Source organism: Falco rusticolus, chromosome 2 (genome assembly GCF_015220075.1).
Source record: "Falco rusticolus isolate bFalRus1 chromosome 2, bFalRus1.pri, whole genome shotgun sequence".
Classification (NCBI taxonomy): domain Eukaryota; kingdom Metazoa; phylum Chordata; class Aves; order Falconiformes; family Falconidae; genus Falco; species Falco rusticolus.
In genome coordinates, this window is record NC_051188.1 from 114,786,711 (window position 1) to 114,806,554 (window position 19,844).

The 19,844-nt window shown below is 38.7% G+C and overlaps 1 protein-coding gene across 2 annotated transcripts in view; it reads right to left on the reverse strand.

Moving 5' to 3' along the window:
- EPHA6 (EPH receptor A6) overlaps positions 1-19,844 on the reverse strand; it is a 513,653-nt gene that overhangs the window by 76,982 nt on the left and 416,827 nt on the right. Inside the window, exon 12 of one of the 2 annotated variants that reach the window (XM_037378258.1) lies at positions 8,807-8,929. The exons of the other annotated variant lie outside the window; for it this stretch is intronic. Coding sequence (XP_037234155.1) covers positions 8,807-8,929 — 123 coding nt within the window. The remainder of the gene's footprint in view (positions 1-8,806; positions 8,930-19,844) is intronic. 2 annotated transcript variants of the gene reach the window in all.

The following is a 19,844-nucleotide window of genomic DNA, read 5'->3' on the forward strand; positions in this document are numbered from 1 at the left end:
AGGTTTTGGTCACTAGTTGGAGGTTGGGTAAATGAGGGAGAAATACTGGCTAAAATTATACCATAGAAATACAAAAACTGTCCCAAATTTTGATTTTTTCCCCCTACATTTATACCTTCTATCCATACGTCTTTGAAAAAAATCTGAATTTCTTCAAGTTTCCATTTGTTGCGTTGTTTATCTGTATCATCTATTTCTACATATTTATTAGCATTACAAATACAACAAGGATGAAGAAAGTTCCATTTTATTCCTGATGCTTATATTTACATGTTATAAGCAGAAATAAAAAAGAATCGTCTTCACCATTAGGGCGAGATGGCTTATTAGAATCCAGAAGTACACATGGAGGGGAAAAAGAGCTGGTGCGGTTGTAGGCCAGTTCTGAAAGCTGTCGCATTAGCTGTTCTGAGTATGTCTGAAGCATCTCATTTGAGAGCTTTGCACTGTTTTTCAAATATTAACCTATAAACACATAAATCCATGCTATGTACGGTGAAAAGAGAAGATGAGCTGAAGTGGCTTGGCTGAGGTATCACAAAAAAGAAGTCCTCAGCCTGCAAGAAAAAGCTGTGGGAGCCACCATATCTGCAAAAAGTGCACCAAGAAGGCTTTGCATTGCCTTCATGTTCTCCTGATCCTTAGCGGGCAGCATGCCAGCCTAGGCCCTTGGGATAAACCCATGTACCCTAAAAAAGTAATCTATCCGAATTGTGGCAGTTGCCCAACAACTTCCACCGATCAATAAAACAGCTGATGTTTGCATCAAAATCTTGGTTATGTACCCTGGAACTGTTCTGTCATCCCCACGCCTTGTAAGGACCACTTTCTGCTGACTTGAAAGAGGTTTTAAGAGATGACAAATCACAAGTCAGCACAATGAACAGAGCTTAAGGATCGCTTTTGAAACACCCTATGTCAAATACTAGGTTATATCATCCCATCTTAAATCAAGAAAACCCATCATTAATGGCAGCCTTTATCAGTGTGTGAGTAGGAGGGAGAATGCGGAGTTGTGTCTTTGTAAGAATAGGTAATTTATTAGTGACCAGCCACAAAAAATGTGGGCATTCAGTTTTAGTTTAATATGTTCTGGGGAAAAAATTAACTCAATTAAAGTGATACTGGCATAAGATTTATATTGCTTAAAATTTCACTCACAATCTTAAACGTTCCAGCACTTTCACTTTAGCACTGAAGCAAAGAACAATAAAAAAATTCCATAACAAATACCAGATTCTGTTGAGATTCAGTTTGAGAGAGATACTTTTGCCCAGTTAGTTTAACCAAAACAATTCACCTCACTTTTTCATAAGTGCATTTCAGCATATTTTGCTTAATCTAATGACATTTCAACCTTAAGTTACTCTTCACATTTCAAATGTTCCTATGAATATACATTCTCTTGTGGAAAGAGCAAGGGATGTTCTTTGGTTCAGAATTAGTCCACAGCATCTGACTGCATCAAGGATCACTTGCCCTATTGACCCCAGAGCATGTAAAGGAATTTAAACAAAATTAAGTCTGTGTATCAGGGGCTTCTGCAGTTCATCAATATGCAGCACACCATGATACAGAACAAGTACTTATGGGATGTAAGAAACAATGCTTACTTAATCTCTGTTGTGAATTTACCCATTATCATAGGTGTGTTACATTTAGAAGCTGCAAGCTACAACAGAAATTTGAAAATGAGCAAAATAAAAAAATTGAATACGTAAGGTTACAGTAAAACATGGTTTGGGTCTTTCATAAGTATAATGACATGGTTAAGGTATTATTTTAATCCTACTCTGAAACATCAGATCGTTTTTTGATTATTCATTACTATGCCTGATTGTGATATTTATACGATTCTAACATGTCTTGAATATCCTTTATGTATTTTTTCCATTTACTATTTGAGCACACATACTTTGCCCTTATTTCCCTTTGGTTGACATAAACTTTAAACTTCTGAGCTATACAAAACTGATGAGTTATCACCTCCTGCATCATTGTTTATGAATATCTCGCTGCTTTCTACACATGAGAAAGGCATCATTTCCCATTTCAAGAAGCAGTGGAGGCCACATATCAACACTCCTGACGTTTCTGAAAGCCACAAAGGAAGCTCTGGTTGTAACGTGCAAGTTGCTCAATCCAAAATTAAGAAAACAAAACATCATGTGTCAGGTTTCCAACAACTAAATGATGCACTGCACCTAACATTGTGACTGTTTTGTGATCTCATGACTTTTTTTCTTATTTCTCTGAGGCTTTGTACCTTCAGGACATGCAGGCATACATTTTCAAGCTTCTCCCTTCAACCCTGAGTTGTAGAAGATGAACAAAAGCCAAGAGTTACAATGAAGATGGGTCAAGCAGCAAACCTCATATACTACTTGAAGAGATAAAAATATGAAAACACATTGACACATGAAGAGGAAAACCAAAAGCGTTCATCTCCCAAAACTTAACTCCTGTAACTGTAGAGTCATCTGCAGCGCCAGCAATTCTAGTAATTTTAGTTAAGACTGTTCTGAGAATGTAAAAGGAATTTCAAGGGAAGGAGTCAAATTCTCATAACTATGCAACACAAACTAGTCATATGAGTCAGTCCAGAACTGTCCAGTGTTCACCAACTGTATAATGCACCTAAACGGGTTTGTTAAATATCGGTGTGTAAAATCCAGAGTTCACAGATTATTTCCCGTACATGGTATTTGGGTCTGGGAATGGTACTTCAGCAAGTTGAATTTGGTAAAGGTACACCGGCTTCCTACCTAGAACAGATCAACCCATCCCTACATGTTATTCAAGTTAACTATTCCCCCCATCTCCCACCTCACAAAGTCAGAAAATTTGGAATCTGCTTTCATATCCAATGCTTTCAGGCTAGGATAAAGAGGGAGTTCAGTTTTGGTTTTATTTTTTTCTCCTTTCACCTCGAGACGAAGAATAACTGTGTGCAGCTTATTTACAAATACATTTATGTGTGTATCCACCAGGCTCCTCCAGCTGTCCTCTTCCTGTCTTTCTGCTCCTGTTAGTAATGAACAGCAACTTGCTTCAACTTACATGCCTGTTACAATAAATTACCGCATGTGCTGAAGTCAGATTTAAAAAAAATATGCAAAGTAGTGTATATTATGAAAAAAAAAGGACCACATATGCAAATAAACTTTTCTGAACTTCTAGGGCTAAAATATTTGGAGTTGTTTATAATGACCGTCTGGGCATGAGATGAGTTATTTAGCAAGGGTGGAGAATTAAGACCTCCTTTTTATCACATCCTACACTCAGAACTTAATCCTAGTTCTACAGTTCAAGCTAAACCCTAATGGACCAGTACAAGAAAGTTTTTCTCACTATTCACGTTACTTGCTGCTCATCCATGTTTTGGTTCTGAAGTATTCTGTGCCCACCTAATGGAAATGTCCATATACGTTTGAACGCCTGTCCTCAGAAAATACATGCCATTATGTATTAGCTATAGGGTTTATAGGCTAGGCATGCCAGAGAAATAGCACTGAGGCTGGAAAGAAGAAACTGGAAGAGCCATTTGGTTCGGATATCCTAGAAAATGGATATGCAATAAAAGAATCAATTTGTTAGTCACCCGAGAAAGAACTAGCAATTTTTGTTTAACAAATACAGGAGTTCAGATGCTGGAATCCAGAGTAGGGAAAAATGCATTAACTGAAAAAAAAAGAAAAAAAATAGAAATTACTTTTCTCATTACTGGAGTACTTTAATTATAGTTGAGTTTCACTATGAACAATTGCTCCTTGATGGTTCTTGTTGAGCAATTTTGTTCAATAAGGGTCTGTCAATACAATTTTCTTTCAATTGTCAGTTTATAGAATATCAAGAATAATGGGCTTATTCAGGTGCACTTGGAAATTGTAACAAAATATTAATTTGGGGGAAAGAAAAACGGATAATCATCTTGTTTAGTATTCTATGGTTCTGTCTGAGTTTTTTGAGAAACTCCCTGTAATAAATGTGAACATTACAATGTTAGACAATCAGGCAGTGAAACACTGAAAAGGGGATATCCTCGGTATAACGCACTTTTTGTGGAGGAGGAGTCCTGGCACGCCCTAGTCCAAGACAACAGCGAGCAAACTGCCCTGTACCACTTCTAAGTTTCTGGAAAGTAAGCGCATCCTCATTTCTTGCATATTATATATTTTCTGAGGTTCACAGGGGTGGGTTGGTTTACCAAGCCTAATTTCCTTGCTTGCCTTTTCCTAAAATGTAAAAGACCCGAAAATCATGCAAAATGACCAAATAAACCATGCAAAACAAATGGTAGGAAATAACTGATGCTCATATTTCATTAAAAAAAGTCACATGAAGATACTTTCACAGGAGCTTCAGAGAGGTGCCCTGTGAATGAAAGAGGGGGCAATGATCCAGCTGCTGACTCCGTGGGGACATCACAAGCAAATCACAGCACTGATGGCCATAGAAAGGTGTGTGTGGAAAGAATAATTTTGATTTTTTTGCCCCTCTCCTGCTAATGCAGTTTGAACTCTGAGCAGCATGAAGGGGGTCTGGGAGGTTCGCCTAACACGAACTTTTCCAGTTCCTCATAGCCTAACACACATCTCTCACTGTTCTTGTCAACAGAAAAACTCAGGAGTTTATCTTGAAAGATACACTAGGGAAGGCATTTGCTTTCCCTCCCTTCCTTTCCAGCTCGGCAAGCTTAACAATCTGTCTGACACTCTTCAAAGGCAGCAGCATACCATCATTTTTTCTTTCCTTAACTTCTGCAGGGCAATACGAGCATCCATTTACATAGCAACTCCTTTACATCTGACTGAAATTGGGAGCTGCCAATACACAGCAAGAGCAGTGAGTTACGAATTTCCCCCAAATGGAGCAAATAACACTGTGCCTAGTTTGGAAGAGCCAGAATTTGAAGAAATAGATCCAGCACTGGCACTTTGCAATTTTTTTTTCACACCATGTGTACGTACGTGTATGTTTGTGTGTGTGTTTGTAATTATGAAAGAAGGGGTGAACTTCCACAGCTTATGTATGTATGTATGTATGATGAGGAGTGTAAACTGCCACGTGGATTAAGAATTCTATTTAATATATGCAAGGATATTGCTTGAGAAAAAGTATTTATTGCTTATGTGAATCCATCTGTCATAGACCCCCATCAACTAGGTCATCTGAATTTGCACTGCTAACAAATGGGATAACTAGAAACTAAGTAATTTGTGACAAAAATTATAGCTAAATGAAAAGGAAGCTCCTGCCTTAAAACGAGCATATTTTTGCAAAAGTCTAGGATGGATATTTGGAGGCTTGCTGAAAGCTTTGCTTCTAGTGAAGTGGCTTTATAGCAGCCACAGACTTTTTTGATGTAACTATCAAATATAAGCACTATTGCATTAGCATAGTCATGTCTAGGCTTAAAAACCACCTATATTTGAGGCAATCTATTTATGCAGAAAGATGTACCACCTCATGCCAGCAGCATAAATTACTCTTTCAAGCTGGCTAAATGAGGATACTTTTTACATAGGTGAATCTCTGCACAGTGCAAAAGCAGACACCAAATTCCACAAAAATGAACATCAGTTGTCAGTGCAACGGTGAAAAAAACCACACTCCCCAGAACTATTGACTGAAAAGTAGAATGAGAAGAAAGGAAACCAGCAGCGAGGTTGCCCTGCTAAGCTGTTTTCCAGATACTTATAGCAGGCTTTCCAGTTTAGTTCTGTGCCTCACTTAAAACATCTCTGGGGAATTTTTTAGAAAAAAAAAGACTTAAAAGCATTTTGTCTTTAGTAAGGAATACATTTTCTGACTATTTTGAAGTAAATCTGCCACTTAGCTTAGCTTAAAGGTTTTGGTGAATAAACCCCATCTCATTATCTTTGTTCCCAATGACCCTAACAGCAGAATAATGCAGGCATTTTAAGCCTTCCACGTAGTTAAATTCACTGAAACCTTACGCACAAGCTGTATGTGAAACAACCAGGTTATAGTTCAGCGAAGTTACTAAACGTTCAGTACTTCTGTTGGGCTCAGGAAAGCTGCTGTCCAATATGAGCCCCACGTCTCCGATAACAGAGGTGGGTCACTGCTGTGGGAGGCAGGGATGGAGCATGCTGCCCTGCAGTACCCATACACACAGCAGCCCTCCCGCTTTAAATTAAATTTATTTTTTATGTTTATAAATTAAATAAAATTTAAGCTAATCAAATGCCAGGGTAAGCCTCAGAGACAGCATCAAGACTGCAATGGGAGGTTGATTTTGCTGGCCTGTTGCTGTTCTAACAGCCAAAGGCTGCCACGATACCTTAGAAGGAGCATTGTTACCTTGGGTGACTTGTTCCTTGGTAAAGCAACGCTCAGAAAAAAGGTCCGGTGTTTAGTGCAGTGTTTTTCGGTGCAAAGGAACAAAGAGTACATCCTATCTCCGGGGTTCAAGGATGAACTTATATTTTCCATTGATCATGCACAGTAAGAGATTCAGTTCTGAGACTCTCACATCCCAGATCAGTACTCCCTTCAACAGACATTTTTTTTCCCTTAAAAGTGCTGTAAATGTGTGTGGTTTTTGCTCACACGTACAGCAACACTGGTTTTAGCAGTTTAGGAAGTTATCGTGAAAAGAAAATGGCATCCTCTGGTCATCTCTGTAACAAAGACAGGCAATTCAGAATTAAGATGGGGCTTAATGTAAATACAGATATGATGAAGTCAAAAAGGAAGAGCTAAATAGCAGCACTAGAGATAAGATTGTTAGGGTGCATTTGTTAACAGCAATGTCTGACTTACACTGCTGAGTTCCATGCCACGTGCCCCCCCCCCCCCCCCCCGGCAATCTTTCTCAAAGGAACACACCTCACCCATTGGATTTATCACAGTCCTTCACTGGCTTTCAAGTGCCTGACAATCCTCACTTTCCAGAAGGTGGGCAGTCTCTCCCTGTCTGTGGGGTTGCTGCTTGGATAATTTTTTTTTTTCTATTGGCATAATCAAACAATAACATTGATTTCCATTACCTTCCTAGAGTACATGCTGCACACTATGTAGTTGCATTTCCATTTTTCCCCCAAAAAATTCCCATTTTTTGAAGATATCATCAGATTGAATCAGAATTCCTAGTAAAAGACATTTAGTAGCATGAAATTATGAACTAATTTTATTAAACTAACCACATCTCAGAGTCCAAAGTGAAAAAAATGTGATAAAAAGCTTTACAAGCACTCAGAAAACAACAGTCCTGGGGACCTTAAAAGTAAACTTGTAGGTAGGTATGTAGCTGAGAAGCAGTTCATGAATGCAGTTAAACCATTTGTAATTAACAGAATCAGTGATATGCTGTACCTAATGCTATGTTCAAAATGGAGAATTTTACGAGCCTTGGAGCATTTCCTCTTTCACAGAGTTGTTTGGTTACAGATACCAATCTCATCATGATGCTAACTGCCAGAATAGCTGAAGGGCTATTAAACACTCTCAGATACATGAAGCACAAAAAAATTTACAAAAAATATTTTACAAACTGTTGACAAAAGACACCTGAGCAGTCATAAGAAAAGGCATCAAAGTTGCTGAGAAGCTTCTATTCAAAGAAAGAAACAAAGAAATAGTAGCACTTAAGAAAAGGAAAAGTAAGCATCATCTTGTAGTAACGAGACCTGTAATTACTGCAATAGATAAAATGGGGCATAGAGAAGTAGAACAGTTTCTTTTGTATAGCAAATCAATAACATTACATAATTTTTCAATTTTCTCCCTACTTTTACAATGAATTTTTTTTTTTTCTTTAAGAAAAACTGTAAGTAACATTACAGATGTCCTGAAAGGATACAAGTGTGACATTAGCCCACGTGCAGATTAATTTTACTTAGAAATATCTAGTTTGGAAAGCAACAGAACTGAACTTTGATCCTGTTTTATTTACAATTAAGATACACGTATTCATCATGTATTAGCTTTGGTGGAAGATAATGTTTAATGGCTCCAGTATAGGATGGATAACATATATAGCCTTTCTGGGAAAGGATGCCTCTGACCTGCCCTTCTGTCCTGTTTCAGCCCCGTGTCCGGCAGCAGCTTGCTCACTGGCACGGTGCTCTCACCCTCTGCCTGCACCCAACACTGCGCCGACCTCCGGGGTCCCTTGTGCCATTGTACAGCTGGCTCTCTGCTGGGGACCTTGCCAGAGGCAGCGCAGCACACTGTGCTGGCAACACAAATGATGGGGATGGGGTTTTCCTACTCGTTGTAAGAGAATTACAGTCGTTCAAATTGTGATAAAAATTATTAAAGAAAGTTAAGGCAGCTTTCGTGAGATACGAGTTGCAACTGCAGAGGCATACAAAGGATTTAAACACTATATCTATACATAATTAAATTTTCCCTTTCCTTTTTTTTTTTTTTTTTTTTTTGTGTTTTAGCAAGGGAATGTAAATTTTTAGGGAAGAGTCGCGCAGTCACATCAAACCTGGGATTTCACAGAGGCATTATTAAAGTTATGTTTCGCTGGTGCACATGGGCATGTTTCATGAAATGCACGATTAGAGGATACTAGGTCTTCTCTTCCAATATTTAGGTTGACCACTTAACTACAGATCAGTTTCCCTCACATTTTTTCCTGGATTCAGACAAATGGCTGGTTCCTGAAAAGCAATTTAGCTTTCCCATTTTCTTTCAGTTTGGCTGGTTATTGGAAGGCACACCTAAGCTCCCTGGCTGACCAATACCAAATCTTATTTCCCTAAGATGTGTGGAGGGGGCAGAGGGTGAAGGGAAAAACCGATGTGGGGGAATAGGCTGGAATACCTACCAGAGGAAATGCTGGGGGGTAAAGATCCACCCCCTGACACTGGATGTGAGGCCAGGATGCTATTTAAAAATCCCGCCCTCAGGAATCTCGAAAGAGACTTCACCCCAATGGTCGGAAAGGATCCTTTCAAAGAGATAAAAATGATCATTAATCAAATGACTTGTTCTTTGGCTGATAAAAGAAGTTGACTGTTTAAAGAAAGAATAACCAAATCTCTGCAGAGTTAACAGTGGTTTCACTGGAACAGATTTTACAAAGCAGTTAAAAGTCTTTGTTTGCTTTTCAACCAAGTCATACAATACACAGCTTTAACCAGAATTCCTGCAAGTGCTGCAAATGGAGAATTCCAGCACTTCTAGGAGGAACGGAAAAATTTGGTGTTTTACAGGCAGATTACCCCTACTGAATATTCATAATGCATTCCAAATGACGCTACCATAGAGGCATTTTACACGTTTGTATACAAATCAAAGAGCCCAGCAGAGGTGAAGCTATGCCAGCAAACCTGTGTTTTATACCAGTATTTTAAAGATACCTGACAAACCACCTAACAAAAGTCATGTCAAGCAAGGGGAGAAGGGGAACCAGAATTTGCAGCTGCATTACTGACTTCTGCATCAGGGCAGCTACAACAGCCAGAGCTTCCATTGCATCTCCCAGCATCTGTCAATAAGCTGATATAGGTGAAAACCAGGAGTATAGGCATGACCCCTTTCTGCTTTGCTCTCACCAGAAGCTTGCACATTTTACGCTTTCAACATATTAAACTTCATATTCTTCTCATTGTCTAAACGTACAGTTTTATATCTGGAAACCATTATCTGATCCATCTCTTTTAACGTAAGTACTTGTGACATATCTATTTGAGTGATGATAAATACGGACTCTCTATCATTTGATCCACTGTTTCAGCTTCAGTCTATGTACAGAGATCTAGAGGCATCATCCCATCATGTCAGTGCTCAGAGAATGCCAGCAAAGGTGGATCTGAAAGGAGAGCTCTACACATCTTGCCTAAAAGCACAGAGCCAAGATTCTCCCACCTAGCAATAATTTTAAATCAACAATTAGAATAATTTTTATATTTTTGCAAGTACATCAAGCAAGCATCTATCCAAAAATTTAGGCAATGGCAAATTTCTTTTCATCATCTTGCAGGTACTTCACAGTTGTTCTTCTAAGAGATAGAAAACAACTTAATGTTTATATACAGTGAGAAAAATAAATGTCCCTCTTAAAATTTATGCAACAGTTGGGATTTTTTTTTAAACTAGTAAAAATGTAGCAAGGAAAATTTAGCCTCAAAACACACATATGTATTTGTTGAGCTTAAAGTAGCCTAAGAGAGCTTCGAATCTTTCTCTTTTATTTTTAAGCAAGAGTACTATTCTTTCCTCTCAATATACTTGCCCCTTAAATTTGCTATTAGACCTACTGCAGTCTGTGGGAAACAAATTAATTTAATCAGAGTTCTGGATGCAGTATTTTTATATCTGATTGGTTAAAGATAAGGTATAATAATGTTTTCCTCTGGCCACTCCAGAAAAGGCTTTGGCATTCTTGTGAAAATGTTTCCAAATTCCAGGGCTTGCTTTTTAAAATATTTTCAGAAGTGATCACGGATGGAGAGTCCAGAATGCGGTACACAGAAATGAAATTTGAAAATGGAAAATGGTTGCATTAACTCCAAGATGTTTGGTACTAAACAGCATCTTAAAACAGGAGGGCTAAATGACGAACATATGAAGACTTGTCAAATAAAACTTTGCTTCTCTGTTTCAAAATACGGATTATACCAACCATAGCATACAGTCACATGCCATACGTCCAGACCTTCAGAAAGCCAAACAGCTTGAGCTTCACCATTGACATTTTCCTACATTTAAATGGTGTTAAATGGAAAATAACTCAAGTTTCCTGTCTTACAATAAGTTACTTTGTTATAGAAAGTAATGAAGACAAAATAAAATATATTTTACTTATTGTACATATTCAGAAATAAAAACAAGGAGCAGCACGTTTTGGAGCAATTAAATCTGTAAATACTAAGAGAGCTAGAGGGCTAAAATTATTGAGGCTTTATAAGCAGCAAATAAGTAAAAGAATGCATATAAATGATGTTTTTCTTTTACACTTCAAAGGTAGGATTCAGTCGCTAAAGTGTAAGTGCTTTGTGTCATGTGAGATGCTCTAGAAAATTTGAGACATTCACATGTGAGTGGCAGGCATGACACGATCTGCAGATTTGCACTCTCTGAAAGTGGCAGCAACAGGCAAAGCAGCAGTTGGGTATCGAAGAGTAGGCACTTTGTGTCATTTTAGGCAAATGAATCCCATCCAAATAGTCTACTGTCACCTCAGAAATGTCTCTGATTAAGGAGCGTACAGAGTTGCAAGAACAAGACCTCATTTATTCTCTTCTAGAAGTCCTCAAACAGCTTCTGAAAAGGACAAGATTGATAACATTCAGCCCTGATCAGTGTCCATCAACATAAAAATGCAGACAAAGGAGATGCTGAAAGTTCATTTATCTTAAAATATGCATGGTCCTAAATTAAAAGACAGCATATGTCCCAGAATGAGCAAATGGGCGCTTTTTTGGTATTATCGCCTGCACAACGTGAAGAGGGTTTCAAACTCCATTACAGAGCTATGTGTGTGGATGTTGAGTGTCATTGCAGGTAGTTGGGAAAGAAAATGAATTCTTTTAAGTCCCATCAACCACCACCAGAAGGACAGAGGCTTGATGACAGCTTTGGGCATTTACAGTAATTTAGAAGCTAACTCAAATTCTTACTTGTTTGCATAAACATTCATGAAATAGGTGAAAGAAAATCTGCAACAAAAAATTGTGTTCAAGAGAAAGGGAGAAAGCTCTCTGCTAACACAACAAAGAAGGGAGGTGGGAACATGATATTAAAAAGAAAACACCAGCTTCTCAGAGATATTATAAACTTCTGTGTGGAAATCAATGAACAAGAATTGCATTTCCTTCTATTTGAACATTATTTTTTCTTATTATTGAACAATGAAGATGTAGTTTTTCCTCTTTTTCCATATTGGATCCATGCTTAACTAAAGAAAATGTCCACCAAAAATGTGCCTGCTGCTTTACGCTCCAAATTGCAAAAGCAACATTTGTTTTTGAGAGGTGTATGCTAGCAATAGAAATCTTAATGCTGGATTTAAACAATCCCTTTAAAGCAACCACACTGTATACTTTCCAGATGCTAGCATATTATCACTTTCATTAACCAGCTTTCTTGAGAAATACCGTTCTGCCAGTGCACACTGTGCAGAGACTAGTGCTTTACATCCATTCTGTTTTATATAAAAATTATCACTCGTTTTTGCAGTAGAAGCTTTCAGTATAAGGTCTTACTGGTTCTAAACTGGGAAAAGCAGACATGAATAATAAGCCATGACTGCTCAGTCCCCTGAAATACAGCTGTTATTTAGCAGCTTACAGGCATGGTTTTATCAAGAAAAAAACCCAACCTCTCCCCCCTCCCTCCTTAACAAGGGGAACAACATTAGTTACGGATATTAGCTGGAAAAGTGCATTGAAACAGTAAAAATATATGGCAACACTCTGAGTAGCTGACAGTTCATGAAGTATACACCATTTACTGAGTCTTGTGATACCAGTTTATAACTTGACGTAAATTCTTCTGTTTCACAATTATTACAGCTAAGTGCCTGTGCTCAGAGACGGTGGGGGAGTGCTGAATCAATTAGCCTGCCTTCCACCTTCATCTGTTGTTCCAGGGGGAATATCATCCCACAAATTGTAGAATTTGATAGGGAAATCGCTGGTATAGCATCCTAAACTGGCATAATTTTAGTAGCGTATTATCACACTGAGCAGAAGGGCAAGAGTAGGTAGCTGGGTAGGGGAAATACCTATGCTTAATTCAGCTTCAGAGCATATACATTATTTCACACACATTTATTAGCACTTGCATCATGACAGCAGGGCCAGCCAGAAGGAACGGTCATTTCTGCCCACACCAAAGGCACATCCCACCGCCTAGGGTTAGTGGCAATGTAACTGGGCTGCAGAGTCCTAGATCTACAAGGGTGAGAAAGTTCTGCCACGTGGCTCAGGAATAGTACTGAACAGATGGATGGATGGATGGATGGATGGGTGGATGGATGGATGGATGGATGGATGGATGGATGGATGGATGAATGAAGAGAATGGCATCAAATGCACCTGGTGCAATGCTGGTGGAACAGTGGGCTAGAGCAAAGCACACAACTTGTTTGAATGGGGGGGGTGGTGGGCGAGCACTTGTGAGCTATAGGAAAAGGCATTTAAAAGGATCTAGCTAATATGCACTTTAAAACTCTCTGGGATTGAGCCAGCTGAGAAGTGTTATGTGTGCGACCTTAGTGTAATTTGTGGATATTTTCTTTGAAAAAAGAATATTTCTAGAGTCTCTACGTTGTGTCTAACGACCTGGTTGAAGTAGGTTATTAGAAAGCCTGCTGAAGATGCAGACTGCTCTTCAGGCTTGTTATTTGTTGTTGTTTCTTATTTATTACACTTTAAACTTATCCAATAGTTTCTGCAGGTGGAACTGACCATTTCAGGTGCTGTATATTTTTGTGCATTGTTATAACAGCTTCAAATTCACAAGGAGCTCTTTGGCTTTAACAAACTAGAAGGAGAATTTCCAGAGACATCACACTTACTGTCAGTTATTTTTTACTAGTACCATCTGTTAATGGCATGAAAAAAAGACTTTAGTCTGTTACTCTTTCCTCATAGATTTTGTTTATAATTTGGAAAAAAAAGGAAAAAAATCACGGTTAGTGTATTTAATGTAAAAAACCGAATGATATTTTTTCTATACAGTCAGTTGTCTTGATGCTTTCCATAGAGCGGTTGCAAAATACAGCTAAGAGAAATTTCTTAGGAACTCTGCAGATGAGCTTTTGTGTTCAGTTTGGCAGAAAGCAATGAAATGACTTCAGGCTTTTCACTCCCAGCTGCACTCTCATGATGGCAGGACTGTACCATTTAATTATGAAATACTAGAGGACAGAATGTAGAAAGTGTTTTCCTGCTTCTGCATAGGGGAATTATCCCATGTTATCACTTAATGTTGGGAGACGGCTGGCTTCTGTTACGAGCACCTTCCACTCTAAAATAAAACCTGGGTTTTATCATTACTAGTGTTTCCTCAGGGAAGCTAGAAGGGTTAGAGCATTTTCGCCAAAATTATTTGTAACACATCCATTATGGAAAGTACTGAAAAACAGTCGCCTTGTCTCTCACATGGTTTTATTGATTTATCCTTCCCAGATCACCAGGAATTGCACATCATAATCTTTTATGGGGGAACATATGGAAGGTTTTCATAAGGAAGGGCTTTAAAAAACTTTGAAATTATGTCAGGTTACAATTTGTAGAGCATTCAAAGTACTTGACTTGGAATGGAAAAAAAAGTCAGAATCAGGGTTAGAATTTATCCCCGACTAATTTGTTGGTTCCTATTTCCAGTGCATTTAGAAAACACGGATCTATACAATTATTTTTAACTGTTTTGAATGCATTAATCTGGAGATTTAGAATATGCTTTTAAAAAAATTACGTTTGAGCTTTTTAACACACACAAGTAAAGGTGATCGAGTATAAAGTGATATGCCTAAATTTTTACCTATATAGCTTATATGTCTTAGGTAAATCTAATTTTCAAGATCACTAAACAATAATTTGCAATACGTATCATACAATATTAGAGCACAACAGCAATTAACAAAACCGAATGTGCTTACCCCCCTTGAAATCACAGAATCACGGAATGGTGGAGGTTGGAAGGGACCTCTGGAGCTCATCCAGTCCAACCAAACCATGGCAAGATTTCCATTACCTTGCAAATAACACAGCCAAAAATTTGGAAGGCTAAATTCTGATCCCAGGAACGTAAACTAGACAAACCGAAACCTGTATGAAATGCATTTTGCTGTGCAGTTATATTTGTACTATAACGTTCTGCAGCAAATTTTCAAAGGGTGGTTTAATTTTGTTTCCCCACATTCCTCTCGACTAAATGACATCACCCCAGAGCACTCACAAATAATCCTGTCATTCCTGAACACACTTTCAAGAACCCACAGGTCTTCAACTGCCTTTGTCTGAGCAACTTTTAAAACAGCCTGAATTTTTACTTTCACCATTGTAAAATACAGAGCTTGCAGTCTTATCTCAAAGTAGAAAGTACCGTTAGAATACTTAAATATCCTAAATACAGTCAATGTAAAACTTAGATCTTCATTTACCAGGTAGACTCTGACAAATTCAGTTAGAAACAGTCATTTCCTGACATATCTCCAAGGGAACAACTACAGTGGAAATTATATCATTTACATTAGTAGATTTAGAAAGATGCCAAGGGATATGAATAGAAGAATAAGGAAAACAAAATATAAACTGCTGTCAGAGGGATGCAGCTGAGGACTGCTCGCTGTGGTACTTTTAACCAGTGAGACTGGAATTTCTTCTAAAGGAACGCATGTCAACATCTAAACCAGCAAAAGACTTTTGTGCCTGTTCTGTTCCATTTAAGGTCTGGAACAGAGTTTGTTTGTTTGTTTGTTTGTGTTTGTTTTTGTTTTTGTTTGTTTTTTTAAATAGAATCATTTAGGTTGGAAAAGACCTTTAAGATCATGAAGTCCGTCTGTTAACCCAGGACTGCCAAGCCCACCACTAAACCATGTCCCTAATCACCGCATCTACACTGTTTTTGAACGCTTCCATGGATGGTGATTCCACCACCTCCCCGGGCAGCCTGTTCCAGAGCTTGACCACCCTTTCAGTGAAGAAATTTTTCCTAATATCCAACCTAAACCTCCCCTGACACAACTTGAGGCCATTTCCTCTTGTCCTATTGCTTGTTACCTGGGAGAAGAGACCGACCGCCACCTGTCTACTTAGGCAATATAGGGAGTTATTTGGCAGAAGCTTTTCAGATAATGAATTTTCACAATTTCAATTACAAAGCAGTGTCTAAAAACTGAAGCTGACAGGAATCTCTGTTGGGGAATAGTCACCCAAGCTGTGTGGTCTCTATTAGAAAACCTGGGTGCTCTTGCTAGTTCTTAAGATTAGAGATTTAGGGAGGCATCACTTTTGTCCTAGGATGTGGCATGGGTACATACTGTCTCCCTGACAGTGCCCATGGAAAGGAAGATCACATGCCCTGTGTAGAAGGGAGCTGCAATGAGCTTCAGCCACATTGTAAGTCTGCAATGCAGCTGCCCACACCCCGGGAATGATCCCGAGCTCCTTTTGTCTGCCTCCGAGTGCCTATCTCACTTCAGGTTTCAGCATTTCACACCAGAAGATGACCCAGGTTCAGCTTTAGTTCGCACAGGACAGTGGCCCAAAGAAGGAGAAGGATCACAGGAACTTGTCTGCAACACCGTGCATCAAAGAGTGGCCAGTTGCTTCATTTTTTGGGGTGCTATTACATAGCCACCGTTGGTGATTTCATCTCAGAATAAACTCTGCTGTGTGTTTAAAATAGAGAATTTAGCTTATCCCAAATTATGAATATTATTAACGGAAACAAAATGGATTTTATGAATATTTGTGGTGGGTTACCTTAAAACACACTTCAGGAAAAGCTCTCTAAGAAATTTAACAAACTGCATCATATATTTATCCTGAATAGTCTTAAAAATGGAATAACAGATGCTTAAACATTCCTTTTTTTTTTTTTTTTTTTTTTGCCATACCTTAGAGAGATTGTGTGCACTTGAAAATTTTATTTTTGAACAACATAATTCTGCCCTGTTATTCTGCATAGGAAAGCGTCTCTCTCAGAAAGGACTGGAAAGTAACAAGCTGCTGCGCCCCATAACCAGCGGGACTGCCCTGTTTCAAAAGCCACCTGCCATTACTCTCAGCTGGATCTTGCCTACAGGTCGGTGACTATTCCGAGAAGCGCAGCAGGCTTCGGAAGTATCTAAGGAGCCCAGATTCATAAATGGCTCTGAAAGAGAGCTGTTAGATCACTGGAAACAGCAGTACCACAGCACGCTGTGATCAAAATTTCCACGGTGCAGATGTGCGCAAAGAGCGATAGAAAATAACCCACATGTAGAGGATGACTCTAAGAAATCCAGGGAGCAGGAGATGGCACTTTTGTTGATGGATCAGTTTGCAGTTAGAAACAATGGCAAAACTTACTAAAAATTCCTAAAGAGCTCTTTTTAAAAAGCTTTGGAGCAGATATACTTATTAGAAAAAGCAAAAGAGAGATGAACACTAGAAACACACATGTTTGGAAGAAGGAAAAAGGTGTATGGAGGTTTGTGTGCTTTGTACCTAAGAACAGTGCAAGCAGAAGCAGGGACAGGAGGACGGATGAAAGAACTTTACATTTTGGTTTGGAAGAGGTTTGGAAGAGATTTGGATAAATACTTACCTGCTTTGGACTGGCCTAGCTGTGACAAACAACTGTACGCTCAACTTACTCAATCTGTACATTCTGGCCAGCTTGTCACGTGTTTTTTCCTTAAAATAAGAGCTTTAATAATTTCAGTAGAAATTCAAGGAAATACACAATGAACAGGCTTGCTGATGTTTAGGAAAAAAGAAAGCTTAGAAAGCTTAGAGTAAATTTTAGTATTTTGTTATTCTAGGACTGTGCCATGATTTTGAAGGGCCTGACCTGAGTTTTTTAATATTCAGCATCAAGCTGCATTTCAAGTATAAAGAACCACCGTAAAGATTTTTTTTAGCCCTTATTAATCACATATAGTATTTAAATAGGAAAAGGAATTTCCATCAAAACCCAGACTTCATTTTAACCAGCCACCTACACTGAAGTACACTCATGTCCTGCAGTGAACTTCAGCCTGGAAGGTGTATTATGAAATATATGAGGCAACTGTAATGTCAACCTCTTTTCTTTTTCTGCCTCTGCCAGTAGGCTACGGGGGCCTTAGTGTTGCTTTTGCTTGACCTAGTGTGGGGCCAGAGGCACTGCCATGACACAAGCACTGATGGAGTTGTGATGGCCTCATGGAAATCTTACACAAACCCAGATGTCTGTCTCTTAGTATCCAAGCAATTTTTGGGGGGAACAGCAGGGAAGCTTTCTGGCACCCAGGCTCAACAAAATAACCTGAAGAAGTCTTTGTGTGTCTGAAAACATTTCTGTTTTCTTCGTCAGTGACAATAAGTAATAATAATAATAAAGGACCTGTTTTCTATGAATGTCGCTTTGCTTATTTTCACTGCAAGGTTTTTGCATGATAGCACAATGAGTAGTTCAGGTGCCTGGGTTATTCATTTCCATGCTTTTGGGCGTTTATTTTTCAGTTTGATTTTAACTGAATTTCCTTAATTTTCTTGCTTTGGGAATAACAAAACATCCACATGTTTTGGTCTCATTTCTGAGAAGCAGACCACTATAACCTAGTTCTTTGTGAAAATAATTTTAAAAAGCCTGTTTTTCTATATCAAGTCTCCTAATCTCTGTTCCAGACTTAAATTTACAGGGTCAGTCTGGAAAATACGAAGAAGACAAACACGTGGTTGGGCAAAGCTGCAGTTCAGGTCCCCAACCCTGCTGAGTTTAACCTTGAAATCCCCGTGACAGACAACGCTTTCCTAGGAACCTAACGTGCTGGAGTTCTCTTATTTCTTGATTGGCGGATGGGAATAAATTCAGACTTAGGAATATTTACACAGAATAAGACTATTTTAGAAAATCCCAATTATAGCAAGTTTTGGCTTTACTTAACGACTTCTCTGGGAGAAAAAGCAAATGCTGAAAGAAGCTTACAATTTCTAAAGAGGAACTGATGGAACTTACAGAATATTTGGGTAGAATATTAACACTAATTTAATTTCCTTGCTGCTTCTAGACAAACAGGCAATTTGGGGTGGAAAAAATGAGGGAACTGCTTGAAAAGAGTTCTACAAACAGTATAGCCATTTATTTTGTGATGTGTTAAATGTCAATGCTGACTGAAGTTCTAGTTGCTGAGAGGACTGGTGTGACAACATTAATATGATTAAGGCTTTTAACAGCAATAACAACTGTTGTGTTGAATCATCTTTGTAGTCTTAATGGAATAGTAATTGGAAATACTCTGCTGTTATGGGAAAAACAATCTTGTGTGAGCTGTATATTAAATAAGTATTTTTCAGTCAGTGCTTAAACTGAACATAGCTTTAGCACAATGCTATACAATAATCTTTATGTATTTATACTTCTGTGTGATACACAGAACACTGTTCTGAGCACTCTATGCTGTACATTTGGATTTCATGATCACGCATATATTATCAAATTAGCTGGAAACAAAATAATTTAAAATTAGAGTTCTCATGACAGAAAAAAAACAAAACCTGCAATTTTGGCCAAACCCTTTGTGATTCATTTGGTAGATACCATGATTTTGGGGAATGATTGGCCCATTCATAATTAGCAATATAAACTGGAATACAGAGAAATTGTCCAAGCATCCAGGGATCAGGTTAGGAAAGCTAAAGCCCCGACAGAATTAAAGCTGGCCAGAGACATCACGGGCAACAAGAAAAGCTTTTATAGGTACACCAGTGACAAAAGGCCAGCATTTTCCCGGCCCTCTCTGGAAGGAAACAGGAGACCTGGTAACCCAGGATATGGAGAAGGCTGAGGTACTCAATGACGTCTTTGCCTCAATCTTCACTATGCTAAGGCACATAGAAGAGAGGGAGGTGATTTGCGACAGAAAACAGGGCTTCACCAAAGGCAAATTGTGACTGACAAATTTGGTGGCCTTCTATGATGGGGTTACAGCGTTGGTGGATAAAGAAAGAGCGACTGATGTCATCTACCTGGACTTGTGCAAAGTATTTGACACTTTGCCACATGGCATCCTTCTCTCTAAACTGGAGAGACATGGATTTGATGGATGGGCCACTCAGTGCATAAGGAATTGTTGGATGTTTGTACTCAAAGAGTTGTGGTCAATGGCTCGATGTCCAAGAGGAGACCAGTGACAAGTGGTGTTCCTCAGGGGTCAGTATTGG